General features: G+C 36.9%; 1 protein-coding gene across 1 annotated transcript in view; it reads right to left on the reverse strand.

The window, feature by feature from the left end:
• Positions 1–20,436, reverse strand: part of PKHD1 (PKHD1 ciliary IPT domain containing fibrocystin/polyductin) — a 282,605-nt gene that overhangs the window by 173,979 nt on the left and 88,190 nt on the right. Inside the window, exon 30 of the mRNA XM_087952900.1 lies at positions 1,815–1,971. Coding sequence (XP_087809026.1) covers positions 1,815–1,971 — 157 coding nt within the window. The remainder of the gene's footprint in view (positions 1–1,814; positions 1,972–20,436) is intronic.

Consider the following 20,436-nt stretch of genomic DNA (forward strand, 5'->3'; position numbering starts at 1 on the left):
TGTTGTGACTTCAGCAATGCCCCATTTGGTGCACAGCCTGCTACTTGACACACTGCCAGTGGCGAGGCTCATTTTGAACTGCATTATGATAATGTTTTATAGGACAATTTGTGAGCTAGCTCAGATTGTGGCTCATTTGAATATCTCTGGCCCAATTGCTAGTACATCTTCCTTTGTCTCCTCTCTCCTTCCCTGTATCTCTCCCATCACCACTCCAGGCTCCCTTTGTTATTTGTTTAGGTAATAACTATTGCCAAGTGGGAGGTACTACAACTATATTTTAAGAAGTAGAAACAGGTTAGTTGAAAAGTCCAACATCCTCATTTAAAACAGTCTTGAATAACTTTGCTTCTAAAGAAAGCTTCATATTTTTTTTGTGAAATATATTTGCTTCAGAATACAATACGGGTCTCTCCATTATGGAATTAAAAACAGCCTATGAAATGGATTCTTTAACTTATTTAGCCTGAAACTAAGACTGTTGCAGGAATATTACCATTCCTGTATTCCTAGGGCCATTTTTTTCACTTGACTGTGTTCAAAAGGCTATTTTTAATGAGTTGATAAGGCAAGCTTTCCTGAGTTCACACGGCTATATCATCCAAATAATGCCATCTGAAAAATGTGTTTTACATATCTTTCAGAAAGCCAATAAAAAAGATATTACCTCTCTCATGAGCCATTATGTATTCCTAAAGTTAACAGTGCAAAGCACTTAGAGATTTCCTTCATTATACAAAATTCTTATCAAGGCATACTTGGAAATTCTTAACGGAAGGAGGCACATGCCCCACTGCAACCAGTATATTGATGTATTTCAATGTTTTACTGATATAGCAATTATTATCCACATAATGTTACTACAGAATGGTAAATCTGTGCCGAAGAAGACATTGGCAGCTATTACTCCTGAAATGCAGGGACAATTTTCAAATACAGAAGTATAGAAAAGGGGATTTGCGGCTGTTAAATGAGTTTAATAAAACTGCAGAGTGGGACTGAATATTAAAATGTTACTTGTAAAAACAAAGCAGTCAGGTAATAGCAGTTGGCAAGTACTACATAGCCAACAATTTGGAATGATCTTACACTGGATTCTCTACACATAGCAGAGAAATGCTCTTAATCATCTGCAAGGTCCTCTCAATTTTATGGATTCAACACTGTAGGCAACACATTGGTTTAAACTGGAACATAAATTAGCTAAGTTCACAAGTTTACAAACTAGAAAGTGTTGTCTTCCCTTCTTCAAGCTCCATTTCATCTTTCCTCCTACACCAGGAGGGGACAGCAAAACCCTAGTGTAGTTTTTGGAGCTCTGTGGAAGGGGAACTATCAGAATTTGTCTTGTACTTAACTTCCCTTGTATTTATCTTAGGATTCAAAACCCTGGTAATTTGATATAATAAAAGTCAGAGCAGTTGCCACAATGCATCAGTAACGTTGTCAGTAATCAGTTCCGTGCTGTTCTATCACAACGTTAGTACAGTTAAGTTATTGTTATTACTACAGCACTAATATTACATCTTTATATGTAAGAGTAAAAAGATGTTAGCAAGAAAGTATCTTAAGTAGCATTGAATAGAGGCAGGATGCTTTTTGCTATTTTTGCTATGTTAAATCTTGTTACTTTAGTTTGTGAGTGTATACACACAGATAGGAATAGCAAATAAATATAATTTAGTAAAATTTAGCAAGAAATCATTTTCTCAATGCTTCCTACATTTAACATGTACTAGTACTCTCCTTCAGGTTTCTCTAACAATGAAATTCCTTCATCTGAAAAAAGGATTGGTTAAAAAAAAGAGTCAAACCTTTGACATGAAGCATATTAAGAATGCTTGTGTTAGTATCCAATAGTAAAATATGTCCTCTTTCTACTATGACATTATCGCCATCTTGTGGTGGATGTCCATTAAACCAGGTCAAGTTTTTTGACCACTGTCCACAAAATTGAATTTGGAAGGTGTTCTAAAATGAAAGAGAAATCAAAACCATTAGCAACATAAACATTGTGGTGAAAAGAACATATTTGGATAGGTCATATAATCCTTACTTTACTTATCTGTTTGGATTTGAGTACTATATTTTTTAAAAACTTACGAATCACCTTGTGGCAAAAGTTGACCTTATACCAGTCAAATTCAGCAACCTCCAACGGAACAAAAAAAATCAGGAGCAACCTCAAAGGCAGTTTATAAGAATGAAAATTAACTACAAACAAGGATTCAAATGGTTTAAAACATCTATGGAGATTAAATCATTTCCAATAAACAATCTTAAAATACTTCTGGTCAACCAAACAGGGCATGAGAAAAAAATTTCAAAAATCAGAGTGACTAGCTTCGGATAGGTGGCTATGCAGATTGAATAATAAATAAAAATCAGCCAAATAGGAAGTAGGAAGACTTTTCTGAGGAAGACACTCCATAGTTGCATAAATACAGCTAAAACAAACTGCTATCAAATAGCATTTACACAACCTCTTAATCAACACAGCCACTTCCTTCGGGTATTTCAGGTTCTATTCAGTCATAGCATTGGAACCTGAAGTACCCAAAGGAAGTGGCTGGGTTGATTAAGAGGTTGTGTAAATGCTATATAGAAAAAGGAGAGGACTCTGACCATGACAGACTTGACAGAATTTTGAACCCAGACAGGTAGCATGACATTAAAGGGAGTAGCAGAGCTGTTAAGAAGATTTGGTAGGAGGGGAACACTGTGAGAAAGAGACACAGAATAACTCTACCTTAATTACACAAGGTATACGTTGTGCAGATTAATTGGTTTCAAAATTCTATTACCCTACCATCAATAAAGATTTTTCCAGAAATCTAACTGGTTTTTGTATGTGAAGAGAAGGACATGTTTGCAAGCCTTTCTTCACTCGTATGTGAAGAAGAAGGACATGATCACAGTATCCAAGAGATACTGGAAAACCCCCAAATATCTCTTTGTTGTGGACTTATATGTTCAGGTAGATGGCTTATCCCTTCTCAAAGCTTTCATCAGATGTGATTTCATGAAATTTTGAAATAACTTCAGAGAGTTTTCCACTAAAAAAAAAAAGACTGCTGACATTTTATAAACTTTATCCTGGTAATGAAATGTAACTTTGTAAAGGATGTTTATCACAAGAATGTGACACAGATGCTACTTTAAGTAAAACTATATTACTGAGCGAGTTAAAAGGAGTCAACTTAAACACCTGTGAATTTCATTTTACATGTTGATCTATGTCTATTATTTTTTTCCTGAAAACATTCATCTGGGATTTCCAGTGAGGATGAGCAGCCAGAAGGTTCTGGCCAGCAAAATCTCTCCAGAAAAAGGACAGATCTTAAGATCACCCACATGTACTCCAGACAGCTGATGTTCATGACTGGACTTCAGTAACTGAGGTTTTGTGGTCAGCTTATGAATCAAGGGATATCAACCAAGCTCAAAGGTGTCATGTAGATATAAACCTCATTTCTTAATCACTTTTGGAAATGGCTTAATTGTTTTTCAGCATTTTCACAGGATCTCATAAGGAGAGAGTCAAAAGCCAAGGAAGAAATATCAAGCTTATAGAGTGTAAGCATGCATTAAGGACACTTGGTTTGCCCAAAACACCATTTTCTAGTTCATTTTGGATTACAAATGCAAATGTTACAAAGATCTTTGAAGCAGTAAAGCAACTAAACGACCTAGTGAGTTTTCCTTTGGCCCAGAGCAAGATTAAAATAAAAACTAAAGAAATAATTGTAAGGGCTTAAAAGCAACTAATAGCAAAAAGCCTGCCAAAGATTTGAAGTATAAAAGTTTAAAAGAGATTAAGAGAGCAGTTGAATTGGGAATATTGTTTATTATAAAGTATATTTGAATTAATTAAATAAATAAGGCATACCTCCCTGGGAATGAACCACTATTTAAATTTCCTTAAAAGAGATGATTGGCTGACTTTATTAAACAAAGAAATAAGGGTAAGTTGTGCAAGATTATGTGCCTATAGAACTACGGAACCAAAGAGTTAACGATATAAAGAAAGGAGGAAACAAGGTCACAATTTACTTTTTACTTCTCCTTTTTTCATTATAAATTAAAAATAGAAGAATTGCAAAAGAATATTATAGCATCAATCACTAAATCTGTCAAGAGAGATTTGGTGACACTTGAAGAAATAGAAGAAAGCTTCAAGATGAATAAAAAATTGAAAATTATATAATTAAAAAAGTGGAAAGATTAAATAAATTAAGGGGGAAAATCTAGGAAATTTGGAAAATAAGGAAAATAATAAATAACATTGGAAAAGATTTAGATGCTGTAATTAAGACAGAAACAAATCTCCCAATTTTGAGGAAACTTGGTGAAGATATTAGGGAATGCATTGTTGAATCCTTACCAATTTTTTGGAATGAGATGCAGCTGTGGATAAAGTGTACATAATTAGTATAGGATATGCAAAGGTAAGAAGATAAGAATTGGGCGTGAGATCACAGCCCCCAGAAGATTCCAGTCTCAATGCAAAAGGCATTTGCAAGCTGCTAGGAGGCTTGAAGCAATACGATTTTGCTGCCCCAAAGTCTCATCAGCTTGCAAACACTTTTTGCACTGAGACTGCAAGTAGGCAAAGAAACTGCAGCAGAGAGGCTGGAGAGGAGACAGCTTGCTAGATCTTCACAAGGTAAGCAACCCGGCATGGCAAGATGGGAGGGGAGGAATTGTGGGGACCCCAGGGGAGGGAGCATGAGGTATCTCAGTTGCTTGGGGGGGGGGGCTTGGATGGTCTGAAGCAGATGGCCTGTTCCATCACTAGCCCCCCGGCCTTCCCCATCGTGAGATACCTCATGTGCACTTAACGACCTGCATATTCCATTAGCGAATGTGTGGACAAAAGCAGGGAGTGATCACATTCATTTTATGTGATTCACTCCAACGAGTGAATGTAATTGGCAGGTTCCATTACATACGTAACTCGAGGATTGCCTGTATTAAATCAGATGTAATTTTACTTAAAGAAATACCTATCAGAATATTGCCTAAGAGAAAGGAATTCACCTTCTTGACTGTCAAACTCAAAACAGAAAAAGATACCATTTCATTGGGATAAATTGGACTGACTGGTTTTAACTTAACTAGCAGAGATTTCAATTTAACTTACTTCACAATGTGAAGAGAGTTCCTTGAAAGCTTGCAACAGGAATGGGAAGAGATGCAAGGGGATCAAAAGAAAGCAGCTATGCAGCAAATACAACAAGAGACTGTGGAAGAAATTCCCACATTGGGTGCTACAGGTATAGACTTTTCTAAGTTTACAACATAAATATGGGTTTTAAATGTCTAATGTGGAACATAACTGGGATGAATGCTCCACAAAAAAAAGAAATCAGGTTTTTCATTATTTGAAAAGATAAAATTTGCTTATAATAAATACGTGTAAGAAAAAAAAGGATCAAACATTGATTTATAATAATTTGGAATAAGAATCTATTTCAGCACAGAAGACTAAAAAAAATAAAATTGTTTTTGTATATAAACCCTCAACTAAAACCAAAACTGATTTGGACTAAAGATTACGGCAGATCTATGGAGGTTGAAATTCATTTTAATGAAACAAAGATTCTGATACTAGGAATATATGCCTGAAAAAACAAAGCTATATTTTTAAGGGATTTATGGGAAAACCAGTAGACTTGCCATATGAAAATTGGTATTTATTGGAAGATGGGATTGGAGTGGCTTTCACAGAATATCTGTGAAAGGAATTAAAACAACACAAGGCAAATTACTGAAAATATTTTTTGAAATGTTAGATAATTTTGAACTTATAGATATATGGAGACTTAAAGATGGTGACTGTAACAAATGCACTTATTTTTCTGAAAGGCACGGAGCTTTCTCAAGTACAGGTGAAACTCGAAAAATTAGAATACCATGCAAAAGTTCATTTATTTCAGTAATGCAACTTAAAAGGTGAAACTAATATATGAGATAGACTCATTACATGCAAAGCAAGATAGTTCAAGCCGTTGATTTGTCATAATTGTGATGATTATGGCTTACAGCTCATGAAAACCCCAAATCCACAATCTCAGAAAATTAGAATATTACATGCAATCAATAAAACAAGGATTGTACATAGAACAATATCGGACTTCTGAAAAGTATAAGCATGCATATGTACTCAGTACTTGGTTTGGGCCCCTTTTGCAGCAATTACTGCTTCAATGCAGTGTGGCATGGAAGCTATCAGCCTGTGGCACTGCTGAGGTGTTATGGAAGACCAGGATGCTTCAATAGCAGCCTTCAGCTCTTCTGCATTGTTCGGTCTCATGTCTCTCATCTTTCTCTTGGCAATGCCCCATAGATTCTCTATGGGGTTCAGGTCAGGTGAGTTTGGTGGTCAATCAAGTACAGTAATCCCACAGTTATTGAACCAGGTTTTGGTGCTTTTGGCAGTGTGGGCAGGTGCCAAGTCCTGCTGGAAAATGAAGTCAGCATTCCCATAAAGCTCGTCTGAGGAAGGAAGCATGAAGTGCTCCAAAATCTCCTGGTAGACGACTACATTGACCCTAGACTTAATGAAGCACAGTGGACCAACACCAGCAGATGACATGGTTCCCCAAATCAACACAGACTATGGAAACTTCACACTGGACTTCAAGCATCTTGCAGTGTGTGCCTCTCCATTCTTCCTCCAGACTCTGGGTCCTTGGTTTCCAAATGAGATGCAAAAGTTGCTCTCATCAGAAAAGAGGACTTTGGACCACTGAGCAACAGAGCAGTTCTGTTTTTCTTTAACCCAGGTAAGGCGCTTCTGACATTTGTTGTTCAGGAGTGGCTTGACAAGAGGAATAGGAAGGAACATTGAAGGCCATGTCCAGGATCCGTGTGTGTGTGGTGGCTTTTGATGCACTGACTCCAGCCTCAGTCCACTCCTTGTGAAAGTCCCCAACACTTTTGAATGGCCTTTTCCTGACAATCCTCTCCAAGCTGCGGTCATCCCTGTTGCTTGTGCACCTTTTTCTTCCACACTTTTCCCTTTTACTGAAATAAATGAACTTTTGCACGATATTCTAATTTTTCGAGTTTCACCTGTATAGATATCTTTTGGATTTCTAAAAACCTGGTTAGGTGTAATAGTAAAATGGAGATATTGCCAAAGACTTTTTCTGATCATAACCCAGTGAATTTAAAATATAAGAGAAGAGTTAGAACTTAGAGATGGAGACTAAATGAAACTTTATTACAAAAGGAATCAATAATGGAGGACTTTAAAGAGAAATTGAAAGCATTTTTTTGAGAATAATCTTAATAACGGCAACAATGTAAGAAGAGTATGGGATGCAAGCAAAGACTTTATGAGAGGGCAAATTATTAAAAAGAAAGAAGTTGCAATAAACATAAGAAGCACACATGGCTTGGTGCAGTGGTGGGATTCAAAAATTTTTACTACTGGTTCTGTGGGCGTGGCTGGGTAAGCATGGCAGGGGAAGGATACTGTAAAATCTCCAGTCAGAGGTGGTATTTGCTGGTTCTCCAAACTACTCAAAATTTCTGCTACCGGTTCTCCAGAACTGGTCAGAACCTGCTGAATACCATCTCTGGCTTGGTGGCTGCCCTGCCCTGCTCTTGAATGCTTCTTGGCCTTTTCTTATACAACTCCGACTGATGAGTCATTTTCTTTAGAATGCAGTCTAGCATTTTTGAACCCTTTTCCTAGGACAAATGGTTTGCAATTGATTTAAGCCATTGCAAATGTAGCATTTTTATTTTTATTTTTCCTCCTGGCTTTACAAATAATTTTTTGCCCCTTACTTTTCTGCATTATGTAGATTTTATCTTGTAAGCAATTTATCACAAAATTACTATCTGCTTGGTTTTTTTTTAATTTCTCCTTCATATGTCATAGCTTAGTAACTTGTTGACAATTAATTTAAAATAAAAGCAACTAGTATTTAGAGCTAGTTTATCTACTAAAACTTATTTGTAATATATAGGATTTGTATACAGATTTAGATCCCTCCATTTCCTCTGGACACATGCTTCATATTTTTCTGAAAAAATGCCCTTTTGCATACTGACCCCTTGTGGTCAGTAAGTCATGAGCTATTGTCATTACCACTGGATTTGCAGTGCCAACTAATTGAGCCAGGTGAATCCATTTTAGTTGTCTCACCTTAAAACTATAAAGACATCAGCAATCATCATCCTCACTGTTGAGGCAGAATAGAGCTCAGATGTCAGGAGTTATCCTTTACAACAAATCTCAAATCTGAAGTCAGATTGATATAGTCTAAGATGATATGCTTATCCTGAGAATTTCTGGAATCACCAGCTACCAGCTTTTCAAGAATCTTGACTCGAGCCATCATCTTTTTAATTCAAATCAAATAATTCATGCAACATAACGAATAAAATACTTCTTACAAAATATGCAGTAACTGTGTTCCATACGCTGCCTCCCCATAAAAGCAGAAAGCCTAATACTGAACCTCTCTTAGGTAGGTCTATGAAAAATAAGAAGTGAAGAGCTACTCCATTTTATTAATATAGTTTATGTGTTTTGAGTTTCTAATTGTGTCCCTGTTTGTTTTTGATCTCATTAGTCATATTGAACATCATTCTTGGCAAAAAGGCAATAAATAAATAAGCATTTTTTTTTCAAAAAAAGTTCACGAAATTTAGTATGATGAATTAGTGAATTCTTATTGACTATTTGTTCAATAAATAAATATGGTAGAGCTTGCTTATAAAAAATAATTCTGCTGCTTACAGACGATTAAACAAAAAACGTTTTGTGGAGGAAAAGAAAGAAAGCAGGGAGAAAGGTTGAGGCTGTCTTTCTTTAGTTAACAAGGAAACATCCTAATAACTATGTTATCCCCCTATATATAACATAAATATCTGTCTACGGTATAAAAACAGATTTTTCCATTCATATGTTATTCTGTGAAGTCAAATACTCTCTCTTGCATTTCATTCTTCCTTCAAAATTTCATTTAATTAGGATAATTTCTGATGCTAACTGAGCCATATACATTTGGCTGCAGTTTTTATTTTTGAGATCAAAATTAAATAGCATGTACAAAATAAAACAATTACCTAAATTAAATAATTTTTAATTTAATTAATTTTAATAAACCGGCAAGCACGTGAGCTCAATCAATGCATATCAATGCAACAAATTCAGGACAAAATAGGTGAGATCTGAATCAGATCAGATACATTATAAAAATAATTCAATGGAGAAGAGTTTTAATTTATTAAAGTGTTAACTATGCTATAGCGAAATGTAATCATAATACTGATATAAGGGAGAAATGATGTCAGTATAGGACTATTTCATTTCTGAAATAGTCTTGTTCCTGCTTTAAAGAAAAAAATGTTTTTTCCTGCTGCTTCCCCTGTTTCACCCAACAAGAAGCAGAACTGCAGAATTAGGTAATGCAGACATTAATATCAATCACCAAGAAGGCAGCAGTTGGCTTTGGGTTCATGAGCTGCTATGAAGTCTCTACCTGCTCTCAGCACATCTGGGCAAAATGTACAATTGAATAGAAAAAGATATATGTGAGACATTCAGATGATATCATAAAGGAAGTCATGTATCTATGAGAGAGAGAGAGAATGTGCAGAGCATATGAAAAAACACACAAATGTATTTCTGATGTCCAAAAGCACTTAAAGCCAACATTAGCTTTAGTAGCTTTTTGTAAGAATATTATTTTTCCAATAGTTAATCACTTAAGAATATTTATTACTAGAGCAGGGCTTCTGGAGTTTATTACAATGAAGGGAATAAACTGAGTAGCAAAGTCCCAAAAACAGAAAGAGTTGCTCAGGTCACATCTCTATGCTGCAAGCTGCACTGGTTGCCAGTTTGCTTCTGGATCCAATTTAAGGTCCTAGTTTTAACCTTTAAAGCCTGAAGGATCACATCTCAATTTCATCCATTTGCCCTATTAGTTCTGGTATACCGTAGGTACCATCATCTAGGCATGTATATTTGGTGGGCTGCAGGTGACAGGTCTTTTCTGCCATGGCACCCTCTTATGGAACATTCTTTCACCCAAAATTAAATTAGTTCCACCCTTTTGCTATTCTTGAAGTTCCTCAAGATCTGGTTATGTCATCAGGTCTAAGAGTCCCAGGGAACCAGAGATATTTTTAGTTCATCCCACTACTGAGATAGATATACTCATTCACTCTTTGCTGCTGGGCTTTATATATTTTTGCTTTTAACAACAATAACAATTTTTAGCTTTTAATATTGATTCTTATATTTTTGCAATGATTGTTTTACTGTATATGTGGTTTTTTTCCTGATTATCGTATGCCACCCAGAGTTGCTTTTTGTGAGATGGGAAGCTATACAATTTGATTAATAAATAAACAAACAAATAAACATTTATAGAGTTATGTTTTCACCTACTTCTAGAAGGCCATGAAGATGGAAGTAATTGCCTCAAGGAGAAAGTTATTCCAAAAAAAAGGAAAGAAAAGCTGAAACAGAGAATGTCTGCTGCTAGGCCCACTTCTGATGTACCTTTTAGCAGACACTCTCCAGTACTTGGACCCCTATTGGTAGCCAGTTTAGCTCCTGCAGCAGAAATGTAATCCAGCAATATCCTGACTGACCACTGAGCATGAATATTCCTCCATTCTAGCTCAGCTGAGGTTTCCAGGTAGTTTTCAAGGGTAGTCTCATATTGAGTGAGTTACAGTAATCTAATCTAGAGATGATAAGGACAACTGTCATCAGTGAGCATACTAAGTGCCAGGTAAGGCGTCATCTGAAATACTGGGTGAAGCTGTGGAAAAACCTTACTGGCCAGAGTTCACCAGTTGCTCTTTGAGTAGCAGCTGTGTGTCAAGCAGATTCCTCAGATTGTGAATCTGTTCTTTTTAGATGACTGCATCAAAAATCATCCAATCCCTAATCAACAGTCTTGCTTGGATTTTACTGCCTCCAGACCTGAAAGATTCTACACATCAGATCATGACTTCCATGCGTATTGCAATGGGTAGAGATGTATAACTGAGTATCACCTGCATATTGATGATACCTCATCCCAAACCAACATATGACCTATTCCTGTGATTTTGTGTAGGTGTTAAAGTATGTCTACTTTAACACCTACACAAAATCACAGGAATAGGGAAAAGGGCTGAACACTGATGCATTCCATATTAAGCGCCTCCCCACCACAACCCATCTCACTTATTACAACCTGCCCAGTGGTGGGATTCAAAAAAATGTTTACTACCGGTTCTGTGGGCGTGGCTTGGTGGGTGTGGCTTGGTGGGTGTGGCTTGGTGGACATGGCAGGGAAGGTTACTGCAAAATCCCATTCCCTCCCCACCCCACTAACCTGCTTTTCAGTTCCATTCTCCTGTACAGGGCAACAAAGGAAGACCCAGCCAGTCAGAGGTGGTATTTATCAGTTCTCTGAACTACTTAAAATTTCTGCTATCGGTTCTCCAGAACTGGTCAGAACCTGCTGAATACCACCTCTGAACCTGCCCAATCAGATGTTCCCAGCTCTCCATCCTTGTATGTGGTTCAGAAAAGTACTAAGAAATACAGGGCAAGGACGGCTATACCACTGATATCTGAGTTCCACCATAGATCATCCACAAAAATGAGAAATGAGGTTTCCATCTTATATCCAGACTGTCAAAAGTCCAGTTACCTAGAGTCCCCTTCTACTGCAGCTCCAAAATTTCCTCAAAAACCATTCCCCCCAAAGGGAAGTTTGAGATAGGACAGTAGTTGTCCAATTCTGTTGGCATCAGACCTATCCTCTTGAGGAGTGGCAAACCACGGTCCTTATTTGAAGCAAGTAGTCTCTCTAAGCAGTAACCTTAAAAGTCAGCGTGCCTTTCCAACACCACCTTTTCCTATTCTGTCCTTTCTTTCATTATTATCAATCGTAACACAACCCCTTCAGTACTTGGTAACTATTTATCTTCCAACATGTAATAGTCAAGTATCCACTACATAGTAGTTTCTTACATAAAGGCTTTGGCAGACAAGGCATTTTTTCCCTGATGTGAACATTTCCTATCATTTTAGGCCAATTGCTATTTAGAAATGTGAAAATAGCACTTAGACTTATATTCCACTTCAAGGTACTTTACAGCCCTCTCTAAGCGGTTTACAGAGTCACCATATAGTAATAATAATGCTTCACTATTCATAAAATCACAGTCATAGAGGCCTGGTTAGGAAAAAAAAAGTTAAATATAGCTTGAATCTTTCTTTCTCCTTAGATATATTAGCGATACAACTTTTCTCTTCTCATACGTTCATCTATATCAGAATAAATACATATACATTAACCATCTCTCATGTCCCTTAGATTTAAAATAAAAAGCACACCGAGTTATCTAGGAGTGTTTAAAAGCTATCCAAGCATATATAGGCAACCTAATTCACAGCCAACACCTGAAATCAATATAGTCTAGACTCTAGAAATTTTGTAGAACAATATAGCTAGAGTCAACCAAATAATAGAAAAACTGGTTCAGCTCAAATCCATAGTACGGTAGCTGAACTGTATTTATATTTCACAGTAGCCACTGGACAAAGAGCCTATTAAGGGAGGGAGGGCAATTTGGCAAAAACAACTCTCTTAATTTTATGTATTTGCTGTGCCAAGAAGAGACTTCCTATTATTAGTTATGATCCATGGAAGAAGGGTCGGAATGGTCAAGGCAATAGGAAATCTTTAAGTAATGTATTAACTCTCCGCATCTGGTCCTACAAGAGCAAAGATGTGAGACTTTGGAACATTAAAATCAAATCACAGAGGCTGACATAACACAATAGAGCCTTGCCCCTGCCTTCATACAACCCCCCTACACACACACACACATACTGACAGATTGCCATTTAACTAGCAAGCATGGAGAAAGTGTTCCTGTTCACAGTCACCAATGAGGGACAAGGTTAACATTTTAAGTGATGGAGTACAGTGTATATATATTTCCCCATGCCACGGAGCTAGGACTCCAACACCACCTTTCCGAACACTTAATTTCAATGATGGAAGACGTTGTGCATACTTTTCAGGCTGCGAACTCTTGACAGCTTCTCAGATTAATACACCAGAGAGATTTGCTTTCCCTTAGCTTTCTCCTTAGCCACCTGAAGGGAAGCAAAACCAGACATTCAGAAATGATGGAAGGGAGGAAGTACATTTTTGTTGCCAAGTTGCCTGTTTTTCAAGGAATGTATTAGCAACCATCTGCTCTGATTATCCGTGTAGCAGTAGCCATCATATTCTTGCAAAAATAGAAATCATTATCTCCTTGAGGATACAACATTATTTACACAAACAAATGCTGATTATTTTTAGCTCTTAGGGAAATGTTTTCTGAAAATCCAATCCCTAATTAAAAAGCAATTAGCAAAGTGAACAGAGGAATAATTTTAAAAGACAATGTAATAGTTACATCTTCTTCAATGTGTATACCTATGGGTATAGGGTTTGTGCTACAGACAAAAAATCTGTTTGCCTCACTCAGTGCTCTGGTTCAAAAAGGATGCATAACAGAAGTAACAAGGCTGATGGATAATTGTTCCAAAATGCATCAGAATTGGTCAAGTATTTTGCTTGCATGATTGTTATCAAGCTTTGATTTAATATTGGCAGGAACAATTTATGCTATATTTGGTTTTGCCCTGTCTTTCTCTTTTGTACAATCCAAAATAAGTAATACCAAGAAGAAAGTAATATAAATCTCTAATGCAGAGGTCTCCAAACTTGGCAACTTTAAGACTTGTGGACTTGAAATCTACAAGTCTTAAAGTTGCAAAGTTTGGGGACTCCTGCTGTAGTGGCATAAGACAGGGATCCCCAACCGCCAGCCTGCGACCCTCTACCAGGCCAAGAACTGTTCAGAACTGGGCCACCTAAAGCAGCGGGTAAGCATGTGCACTTCCCCACTTACATGAGCTCCATTTATGCATATGCGCACACTTGCCCACTCTCCCGCCCCAGTCCACAAAGCTGAAAAGGTTGGGGAACTATGGCAAAGGAATCCTCACCAAATCATGTTAAGAACCTCTTTCAAATCATTTAAAACCTGTTTCACTTGTTGCTATACATATTGCAGAGATCAATGCTAACTCGGTTCAGATTGATTCTATAGAACCAGTTGTTATGATTCTGTGCAGTTTGGAGAACTGGCAAATCATGCCCCTGGTTGGCACTGCCCCTCTCCACCTGTCACACTCCTCCCTGCCCAGTCAGTCCTTATCACACATGCACGACATCACTGACTGCATTCTCCCCCGCCCAGTCACTCCTTAAGGTATTTCCTTTTTTTTCCCCTCCTTACGATCAGCTGTTCCAATCAGCTGTGCCAGGATCTCCCTCGCTGTCTTACTGCGTCATCCAGGAGGCTTCCCTGAGGCCCAGGAGGCAAAAAGGGGCACAGCCCCCCCCACTCCATTTTTTCCTTCCTGGGCTCCAGGGAAGCCTTCTGGGACCAAAAATACCCCCCCCCCCAGGAGACTTCCCTGAGGCCTAGGAGTCAAAAAAATGGGGTGGTGCTGCCAAAAAAAAAAGAAGCCACACCCACCCAATCGCATGGCTACACCCACCTAGCCATGGCCACAGAACCAGTTGTAAAAAAAATTGAATCCCACCCTGATCCAATACCTATGAATTATTAAGTTTAGCATAAATATATGGAAGGAATGCAGCTTCAAATATAATATATACTAGGTGAAGACAAGTGTTTTGATCTAAAGGGCACTTTTTTTAAAAAAAAAAATTGTCCTCTGAAGATTGTAGCAGACACATCGTAACAATGGCATTGGTTTGGAACAACTTGTAGAGTGCAGATGAGGTGTAAATGTTTTAATCTTCACTAAAACTCATGGGGTGAAAATTCAATTGGAAATTGAACATTTTGCAGGCAAATTTCAACAGGGTGATGGTCTCAAGGTGTTCTTAGGTATCCATCTTTGGTTTACAAACACTGAACAAAGACTCAACCTGCATGTAAGAGCCTTGGAGGTTTCTAGTGATACCATTTTCTAATGTAGATACTTATTGTTTAAAATTATATTCATTCATGTTTATATGAAGATAGCATACCCCTTCATGATCACAATGGAAAAGCATTCTCAAAAATGGTGATAAATACTGGTAGTATTCCTATTTGAACTCTTGAGTGGAATAGTGGGGAAAAGAATATTAGCCTCATCAGCAGGGAAAATTTTCATTGCTGATCACAAAGGCTTAGCTGCTCTCAAGAACATTGCATAATAATGATTTACAGTGTTCTCCGAATATCGTTTTTATGATGACATACAGATGGTGACGTATGGTACTCTGACTATAATGTCAAATACCTTAATTCATCTCCTGCCATCTTCATTTGTGCTAACCATTTAGAACCACTGCTGCTGGAGAATTTGCCACTTGGACACAAGCACATCTAACAGACCACATTTCTCCCAACTATCTGGGGAAGAATAAGTAGCAATAGTCATGTTAATGGGTTAATCCAGTCTTCCCCTCCTGAATCATTCCAGAGAGTTTGGCCTACAAATCCCACCATCCATGACTGATGGATATAATGGCCAGATTATCACAAGTCAAAATATCTAGAAAGACCCAGATTAAAGAAGACTTAACTAACAAATCATGGAAATTTATATATTTCAATCAGCTCATATTTAAGTCCCAGTTCAGGCACTCACGTGTACAACAATGGTCCTCTGAACCTAAGTGAACTTTTGTTTAGGACTTAGATATCAGTTCCTTCAATACTTTACCAGTACTGTGTTACAGTTTAAAGATTGTACATTTAATAAGGGTAAAAGAGAAATTCTCTTCCAAGCTATGGTAGTGCAGCCTCCTGGGCTCTTCTAGAAGTTGGCCTGATACGTTTGCTACTGGACTGATGAATGACACACTCTCCCACCAGCCATTATTGGATAAATCTATTTACACAGAAAATATTGACCTGGACCAGTGAAGTGGGACTGGAAACAGGAAACTAGGAGGCCCCAAAGGTAGAAACGCATTTCCAGCCAAGAGTGTTAGCAACTCAAGCTCATAAACAACAGCACTATCATTAATTACTCAGACAGGGGCAGCCACAAATACAGCCAGAAGATTCAAAAGCCAACTGGAAAGAGTTTCGCTTGCTGATGAGTTGAGAGGAGGGGTAGAAAGTGGGCAGATTCAGGTCACCACCCATAACATAAGCCAGTTCACAGGCTGAAAAGGCTAATTTGCACATGGACAGAAGCAAAAGGAAAGCATAAATCCTGGATGGGAAAGGGGGGAGGATTATCTCTCAGCATGGGAGTAATCACTGCAATTTCCAGACACAGAAGGTAAGGCACATCACCCTCCTGGTAATTAATTAAGGGAATAGAATGAAATAGAATATTGGGTTGATCAAATGGTGCTTTCATGTGTGAGGGCAACAGAGAAGACAAGGGTGATGCTGTGCGTGGATGCACCGTATACAGGGCGGGAGGGAGGATTTTAACACCATTTCCCATAGGTACTGACTGGCAACCATCCCCAGCCATAAAGACACAGCCTAAAGTCACTTCTCCAATAAAATTCACAGTAGGCTATTGAATTGTATTATGATTGAATCATTTTATTTATTATTACATTTGATTTACTTATATTTATAACTAATCTATTATTTAAATATTGAGCTAGGGACCCATAAAAACAGACATGGCTAGTTAGTTCAAATCATTATTGTTTGTAGCATCTATGGTTTTCTATATCTCACCATTTTACACTTCTTAGTTTCCTTCTCTGCTGTCCATGTTATTTTTTTCCAGGAACACAAAGTTTATTGGTTCAGATCTTAGGAAACATTTCCCCCAAGTTTTCTATTGTTCTCTTTGAATCTAATAATATGTAACATAATACAATTGTGTTATATGAGCTTCCTGGTTTTTTCACACTGCCAACTATAATGTAGACATTCCTGCTTTTGCCCTTCTCCAAAGACTTTCTACACCTTGGCTCATCTGAGCAATTTATTGAAATTATAGATATTATTATCAACATTACAGGCAACAAAATGTCAACTCATTGTATAGGAAGGTTCTAAAATAAATATAGAACTCCTGCAACTTAAGGTCATATCTTGCAAATGTAAGAGTATCAATATCCCATCATAACATGCACATTTCAAAGAGATAATATTGCAGGGGTAAGCTTTATATTAGAGAAACCTGTCCATAATTATTAATAATCTCACTGGGGAAATTCTGAAGTTTCTGCAATATTCTTAGAAAAATGTGAAGGCTATTACTCTTTTCAAGATGCTATTATTGAAGATAGAATCAATGGTTGGATTGCACACATTGTTTTGGACCTTATATAAGTAAGATGTTATATTACATAACTATGATCTTATAATCAACAATCTCTCTTCCCTTGATTGGCAATTTCTATTCACTGGGTGCAATACTGTTGAAGACCATTACAACATATTCTTACTAGAAATCAAAAGAGCCATCAAACTATATGTACCAATAACAACTCCCAAAACCAGGAAAAACAGATTACCCATAACAATAAGGAAGCTTCAATCCAAAAAGAAATCACTTTGGCGAAAAAATAAATCTGGTCACGTTGCCAACTTCAAAAGCCGATACAAAAATCTATGCCACCAGATAAAAACTGAATGCACTAATTATCACATTAAACAAGAGGAAAACCTTCTATGCACAAATTCCACCCGCGCTTTCTACAATTTTGTAAACAACAAACTAAAAGACTCAAGGTCCATTCCACCCCTGAAAGGACCTAATGGTAAAGACTGCAACAATGACACCATCAAAGCAAACCTCTTTAACACATTCTTTGGCTCAGTATTTGTAAACAGCAATGGATCAAGCCCAGTATTTCCTAGTCAAACCACAGATAACTACAATGATTTAATACATATCGATTTTACAGAAAACAATGTTGAAAAAGCACTGCTCAATCTAAAACCATCCCTATCTATTGAACTGGATGGAATATGTGCCTACTTCTTAAAAAAGCTATCCACTGCCATAGCTGAACCTCTAAGTATAATCTTCAAAATATCTTTCAGGACCAGCTCGTTGCCAAAACTATGGTCACAAGCCACAGTCATCCCCATCTTCAAAAAGGGAGACCCCAGCCTAGTTGAAAATTGCAGACCAATCTCTTTATGCTGCGTCACCTGTAAAGTCATGGAATCAATTATTAACCAATCCATTATCCTCCACTTAGAGACAAACAACCTACTCTCCAATAAACAATTTGGTTTCAGAAAAAAAACTATCCTGTAATCTGCAACTCTTACACTGCAAAAACATATGGATTACACAACTCGATCAGGGCAAAACAATAGACGCAATCTACATAGACTTCTGTAAAGCCTTTGATTCAGTGGTACACGACAAACTACTCCTAAAACTAAAATCTTACGGTATCTCTGGACAACTGCATAACTGGATAGAAGCATTCCTGTCAAACAGACAACAAATGGTCAAAATCGGGAGCGTCCTATCAAATTCTGTATTTGTCAACAGTGGTGTCCCCCAAGGCAGTGTTTTAGGGCCAACTTTCTTAATACTCTACATAAATGACCTCTGTGATCATATTAAGAGCAACTGCGTTCTCTTCGCTGATGATGTAAAGTTATTCAACAGACAATACTACTACCCTCCAAAAAGACCTTGATTACGTATCAGAATGGTCAATCAAATGGCAACTTCAAATCTCAACAAATAAATGCTCTGTCTTATATATTGGCAAAAAAAAATCAGAAAATAAAATACAAGCTAAATAATCAAGACCTTGTTGAGGATCCAAACTTTGTCAAGGACCTTGGAGTACTCATCTCTAATGATCTAAGTGCTACAGCCCACTGTAACTACATAGCCAAAAAGACATTAAGAGTTGTTAACCTAATCCTACGTAGCTTCTTCTCTGGTAATATCACACTACTAACTAGAGCATACAAATCATTTGCTAGACCTATACTTAAATACAGCTCATCAGTCTGGAACCCATATCATGTATCTGATATTAACACAATTGAAAAAGTCCAGAAATATTTCACAAGAAGAGTTCTCCGCTCCTCTACACATTGCAGAATACTTTATGCCACCAGACTTGAAACTCTAGACCTAGAAAATCTAGAACTATGCCGCCTCTGGTCCAATCTAAATATAGTATATAAAATCATACATTGCAATGTCCTACCTGCAAATGAATACTTCAGTTTCAATCATAACAATACAAGAGCACACAATAGATACAAACTCAAGGTTGACCACACCAAACTTGACTGCAGAAAATACGACTTCAGCAACAGAGTGGTCAATGTCTGGAATACTCTGACTCTGTGGTTTCTTCCCCAAACCCCAAAAACTTTAACCTTAGACTGTCTACTATTGACTCACCCCCTTCCTAAGAGGCCTGTAGGGGGCGTGCATAAGCGCACCAATCGTGCCTACCGTCCCTGTCCTACTGTTTCTTTTTATTTTTCTTATAAGTATCTATCTCATGTATTCAAAACTATGTTTATTCTTATAGCTGTATCTTGTAAGCGATTGACAAATCAAATAAATACTAAATACTAAAGATCATATATTTTTGATATATATGTGATTCTTAAGGCATATATATATATATATTTCCAAAGTAACTTGAAAAGAGATGTCTGTGCTTTAAGAATCACATCAAATATCTAATTATTTGGTCTTTCTATTCCAACATCCTGTTCAAGCAATCTCTTCTTAAAAACCTCCAGTAATGGAGCATCCACAACTTCTTTTTTTTTTAAACTTTTTTTTTAAAACACACAAATTATCATTATTCATTACATGTTTAAACCTTTTTCATTGTAAATTTAACAAGTCAGATAAATTATGATTCTGTTTTAAACCATTTCCATATAACATACAAAAACCTCTTATTCAATTTCTCTTTACTTCTCTTTACTCTTATTCAATATCATTATTATTATTTCATCTATTTCTTTCTGACTTAGTTACCATTATTCTCATTCTATATTTCTGCAAGTTTTTACTAATTCTCCCCCAAAAAAACATATACACACAACACACAAAACATAAAAAAAATCTTTTGGAAAGTAACTTGGACCCAGGTATCTCTCTCTTCATGGACTTCAATTATATTCATGCTCATCTTACATATCATTACTTATTTTATTTACCATTCTAAGCCTTCTATATTAACTTCTCCACATATTTCACTCTTCTTAATTCTATCTTAATTAATCATCTTAGTTTGAATCATTATATTTGTATCTTTTGTCCATTTTTATCATCCCTTTGTCTCATTCCTTATAAAAAGAAAAAAATAAGTTTCTCCTGAAATCATTAATCAGAGTATGATGCCTTTCTATCTCCCCCTAAGTTAATCAAATTAACCTTTAAGATAACATCCAATACCC

The sequence above is a fragment of the Notechis scutatus genome, chromosome 1, assembly GCF_049901735.1.
Source record: "Notechis scutatus isolate UNSWTSFEM ecotype Mainland chromosome 1, rNotScu1.2, whole genome shotgun sequence".
NCBI classification, from domain to species: Eukaryota; Metazoa; Chordata; class Lepidosauria; order Squamata; family Elapidae; genus Notechis; species Notechis scutatus.